This window comes from Oxyura jamaicensis, chromosome 1 (genome assembly GCF_011077185.1).
Source record: "Oxyura jamaicensis isolate SHBP4307 breed ruddy duck chromosome 1, BPBGC_Ojam_1.0, whole genome shotgun sequence".
In the NCBI taxonomy this organism is placed as follows: Eukaryota; Metazoa; Chordata; class Aves; order Anseriformes; family Anatidae; genus Oxyura; species Oxyura jamaicensis.
In genome coordinates, this window is record NC_048893.1 from 203,701,780 (window position 1) to 203,706,598 (window position 4,819).

The 4,819-nt window shown below is 69.6% G+C and overlaps 1 protein-coding gene across 1 annotated transcript in view; it reads right to left on the minus strand.

Annotated features, from left to right (window-relative positions):
- Positions 1-17: 17 nt before the first annotated feature.
- Positions 18-4,819, minus strand: part of ARAP1 (ArfGAP with RhoGAP domain, ankyrin repeat and PH domain 1) — a 23,990-nt gene continuing 19,188 nt past the window's right edge. Inside the window, 7 exon segments of the mRNA XM_035339577.1 lie at positions 18-357; positions 542-580; positions 1,638-1,793; positions 1,899-1,962; positions 2,492-2,542; positions 3,167-3,249; positions 4,367-4,399. Coding sequence (XP_035195468.1) covers positions 563-580; positions 1,638-1,793; positions 1,899-1,962; positions 2,492-2,542; positions 3,167-3,249; positions 4,367-4,399 — 405 coding nt within the window. The 3' untranslated portion in view covers positions 18-357; positions 542-562.

A 4,819-nucleotide genomic window follows, 5' to 3' on the forward strand; every position in this document is an offset into this window, starting at 1 on the left:
GGGGGGGGGGGGGGGGGGGGGGGGCTGCGGACCCCGGGGCTGGGCCACCGGCTCTCCAGGAGCGATGGGGAGCTGCGGGGCCGGGGCTCCGCGCATCCTTTTATAGGAGGGATGTAAAAACAGAGGGGGGAGGAGGAGGGGAAGGACGAGCCCCCTACTGTGGGTGCCCGGCCGGGCGCTGCTTCCCTGCCCGGGGCTCGGAGCAGCAGCAGCAGCCGGGGTGGGGGTGGCCCAGCCTGGTTCCCCCCCCGGGGGTCCGTGGCCACTGCCCCCGCTGCCGCCGTGTCCCCTCCCGGCTGCCCGCAGGTCACCGCCGTGGCGCCGGCTCCCCGAGGGCTTCCCCGCTCGCAGATGAACCTGGGGGGCAAGCAGAGGGTCAGGGAAGCGGGGTGGGGGCACTGCTTGTGTCCCCCCTCTTGTTCCGTGCAAGGCACAGCCCGCCTTCCTGCGTGCACCTCCCCAGATGCACCCCGTCCCCAAACCCGTGTGCTGCGGTCACCCCGGAGCCAGCGGCTGCCCCCCAGCAGCAGCAGACACCCACCTGCCGTGTCAGGCCTCCAGCTCAGACGTTTCGGAGGAGCTGGGGACAGGGAGAGAGCAGAAAGGCCCCCGTTAACCCCCCCACCGCCTGTACGCCCGGGCATCACCGGCAGCTGGGGGTGTTCGGGGGAGAAAACCAGGGAGCAAGGGGCACCAGGGGGCCTCCCCTGCCTCTCCCCCGGGTGCTGGGGGAGCAGCAGCAGAAGGGACACGCTGGGTTTTTGTCCCTGCTCCACCGTGGGGAAGCCAGGGCAGCCGTGCCTGCCGGCAGGGCGGTGTCACCCCACAAAGCCCCTGCTTCGCCAGGGGGTGACCCGAACCATTTCTGAGCCTGCTGGCTGGACACAGCCGCGTGCTCCGGCACCAGCAGCTGCTGCCCACCACACCAGGCACCCCGGGGTGCTGCCCCCTCGCCCCACACCCCACCGGCCCCTGCTTCATGGCCCCCGGGGGTGCAGAGGCAGAGGCAGGGACCGCGGGTGTGCGCACACGGCGAAGCGCAGAGGGGAGCGAAGCCCGCGGGGAGCATCCCCAGCAGCGCAGCCCCAACTCCCAGTTATAAACCCGAGCCAGGCCGAGGTCGGGTGCACCCCAGGCACCCAGACCATGCCCTCGGGACACCCTCGGTGGCCCAGTTGTCCCGGGAGGCGCAGCCACGCGCTCAGGTTTATAACAGCAACGAGGCCCCGCGGGGTGCTGAGCAGCTCCGTGCTGCTCCCGCGGGCCCCGTGGCTGAGCCCGGCCACCCCAGGCATGGAGGGGACCCCGGCACACAGCAGCCCCCCGGGCAGGACGGCTGCTGTGGGGTCCGTCGGCGAGCGAGCAGGAGGGGAGCTGCTTGGTGACCAAAGGGCGTTCCGGAGAAAACCACCGGCCCCGCAGCAGCCCCTCGCCCTGCATCACACGGTTCGGGGCACCCCTGCTCCCAGGACAACACCCCCACACCCCACCGGGTTGAGGGAAGGGACGACCCCCCTCCCCAGTCCTCCCAGCGTCTCCCAGTAGGGTGACGCCGTTCCATAAGCCCCCCCGCTCCCGCTTCCCCCCGTGTGATGCAGCGGGGCCGCGGCCCCGTGCGCCCCCCCGGCCTCACTCACGGTCAGCGGGTCGGTAGCGAAAGCAGCCACGCTGTTCCTCATCTCGCTCTCATTGCCGCGCAGCGGGATGAGGGAGATGTTACCCAACCTGGCGTCCTGCTGCGGCCGCGACGCCCGCACCTTGCAGGTCTCCGAGGGCCACAGGGCACCGCCGTGCTGGGGACGGGGCACGGGGTGAGCGCCGGGGCCGCGGGAACCCAAACGGGGGGTTGGGGAGGGGGGTCCCTACGCCCACGGTGCCCCCCGAGGGCTTGGCGTTACCTGCACGTGGAGGAAGGTGGCGAACCACTCCCGGAGGTCGGCCTGGGTGTCACAGCACAGGTACCTGCGGGGACAGCGCCCGTCCCACCTCGGGGATGTGCTGATATGGGGCTGGGGGCACCCGGCACGCTTCGGGGTGGGGGTGGGGACCAAGCGCTGCTGCAGAGCCCGGTTTTAGCCGGGTGTCTGGGCCCTGGGCTGGGGGTCTCAGGGGCTTGGCGGCAATGCAGCGGGTGACAAATGAGTGGCACAGGCAGTAGCGAGCGGGTGACACCCAGAGTCTGATGGGGACACCCCCCCCCAGGGTGAGGGGTGAGGCGCAGGCAGCCTGGGGGTGCTCCGAGGGGCTGGAGCCACCCTGGGGGGGTGGGCACGGATGGACCCAGGGGGGTGCTGCTGCTCGGCACGGGGCCCTGCAGACCCTGGGGACTGAAGGGGACAAGGAGCCGGGGACAGCCAGGGGCAGGATCCGACCCCATTGGCACGCAGCCTGCGCCAGGGCACGGCTCTGCCCATGGAGACCCCCCCAGCGCAGGGCGTCCGTCTGTGCTGGCAGGGGGGTTTGGCATCCCCCTGCCCGGCCCTGTCCTCACCATTGCTGCTTCTCGTGCTTCTCGTTCTCGTAGAAGACCGTAAAGCCCCAGCTGGAAGGGGAGAAGTGAAAGCATGAGGAACGGCCGCCCGGAATTCCCTGCCACAGCTCCGGGCACGCTGGGTTTTAAAGCATCCCTCCAACCATCCCATCCCTAAAATCGTGCCATCCCACAACCATCCCATCCCTCCAACCATCCCATCCCTAAAATCATGCCATCCCACACCCACCCCATCCCTACAACCTTCCCATCCCTACAACCACCCCATCCCTACACCCACCCCATCCCTCCAACCATCCCCACGTGTGCACACTCACATGCACGTACCCCGGCACTCACACACACGCGTGTATGTGCATAGAAGCACGGCACACATTTGCACACACACATGCAAAAGCCCTCACGCATACATGCACGCACACCCATGCACGCACACTCTGGCCTCCACCCATCGCCTCCTCCCCGCCGTGCCACCCATCGCGGGGAAGGCCGGTGACAGCTCCCCGTCCCCCCGTGCTGTCCCCAGGCTGCAGCCCGCGTCCTGCGAGGCTGCTCTGACATCTGGTGGCAAGCGGCACGGCCACCGGGAGCCGCATCCCCGCAGGCACAGTGCCCCTGTCCCCGTCCCCTGGGGGCTGTCCCCCGGCAGCTGGGCGCCAGGCGGTGCTCGCTCACCACGTTGGGGGGCGAAGCTTCTTCTTGATGCCCAGGTAGACCCGCAGGTTCCTGATGGGCCACTCCTTCTCCGGCTTGTGGCTCTGCGGAGAGAGCGCTGCGTTGGGCTCCGGCCCTGCTCTGGGCTTGCCAAGGGTGAGGGCGAAGCCCAGGGGGGAGCAGAGGCACGGGCAGAGTTGGTGCCACAGCCCCAGCATCTCCCAGGGCACAGCCCCCATGCGGAGGGGACAGGGGAAGGCAGGTCCCCGGGCGTGGCGCTGGCTGCTTTTGGAGCTGGGAGCACCACGGGGACGTTTCCCAGCAGATGGCAGCCTGTGATGAGGCACGGCCACGTGCCACCTCGGCAAATGTCCTGCTGTGGGCACAGCACGGCATGGCACGGCACGGCACGGCAGGGAAAAGCAAGGTGCAGCTCGGCACGGCACGGCATGGCACGGCACGGCATGGCATGGCATGGCACGGCACGGCACGGCAGGCAGGTGCCTCCCCAGGACCTCTCTCACACCCCTGGGGGCGCAGAAGGGAGCCCCAGCTCCGTCCCCGCCGCACACCATCCGGGGAAACCCTGCCCATTGTCACATCCTCTCGGCGCTGACGGAGCTGCACCTGCACTGGGCAGCCCCCAAAGGTGGGGGGGACGTGGGGAAGCTCCCCCCCCCGATGCACTGCTGCCCCCAGACCTCCCGGTGTCCCCAAATCACGGTGCTGCTGCTCGCTCGCCACGCCCGGTGTGGTGGCACAAGCCATGCTCCGGCAGCGGGTGGCACAGGGGGCACCTCGGGGCCCCCCCTTAGCACACAAGCGGGTGACTTACAAGGGCCTGATCCAATGCCCGCGGGATGGTGGCGTGAGCCCATCCCATCCCCGCCGTGCTGCCCCCCCGGCCCCCTCCCCAGCTCCTGGAGCACAACCGGAGGATAACGGGGTGCCAGGCAGCACATCCCGAAGTCTGAGGCCACCTGGGGCTAACGGGGAGGGCCGGCATCACACCGATTTGTTCTGCACCCCCCGGCACGGCCTGGGCTCGGGCACGGAGGGGCACCGACGTGGCACGGAGGGGCACCGGCATGGCACGGGGGGGCACGCATCGCCCAGCACGTGCTGAGAGCTGCAGGATTGGATCGGGGCCGGGCCCCGGCAGCCTTGTAAGGGCAGAGGGACAGGGCTCCTCTGCACGCCCCGGCTCGGCCCCCTACTCACGTTCTCCAACACGGGGGTCCGCTGCTTCAGGCTCTGTTTAACAGAGGAGCGGGGTTAAACCCCACACGGGGGACGGGATGGAGACCCCCTGCCCTCAGCAGGGATGGGGCGAAGGCAGCAGCACAGGTGGTGCTGGGCTGGGGGGTCCTGAGCAGAGGGCAGCGGGGACCAGAGAGCATCCCCAGGGGACAAGGGAGCAATGGGGCTCCCCCCTGACCCCTTGCACTAACTCGGGGCCGGCTCCTGGCTCGTGCCCTCCAAGCTCCTGGTTTGGGGTCAGCTCCATCGCTGCCGGCACCAGCCTGCATGATGCCAGCCCTAAAAGGTGCCAGCCCTAAAAGGTGCCAGCACGATGCCCCACGTCCCCAGGGGACTCCCAGCAGCAGGAACACAACACGGCACAGCTGGGAAGGGAAGGGAAGGGAAGGGAAGGGAAGGGAAGGGAAGGGAAGG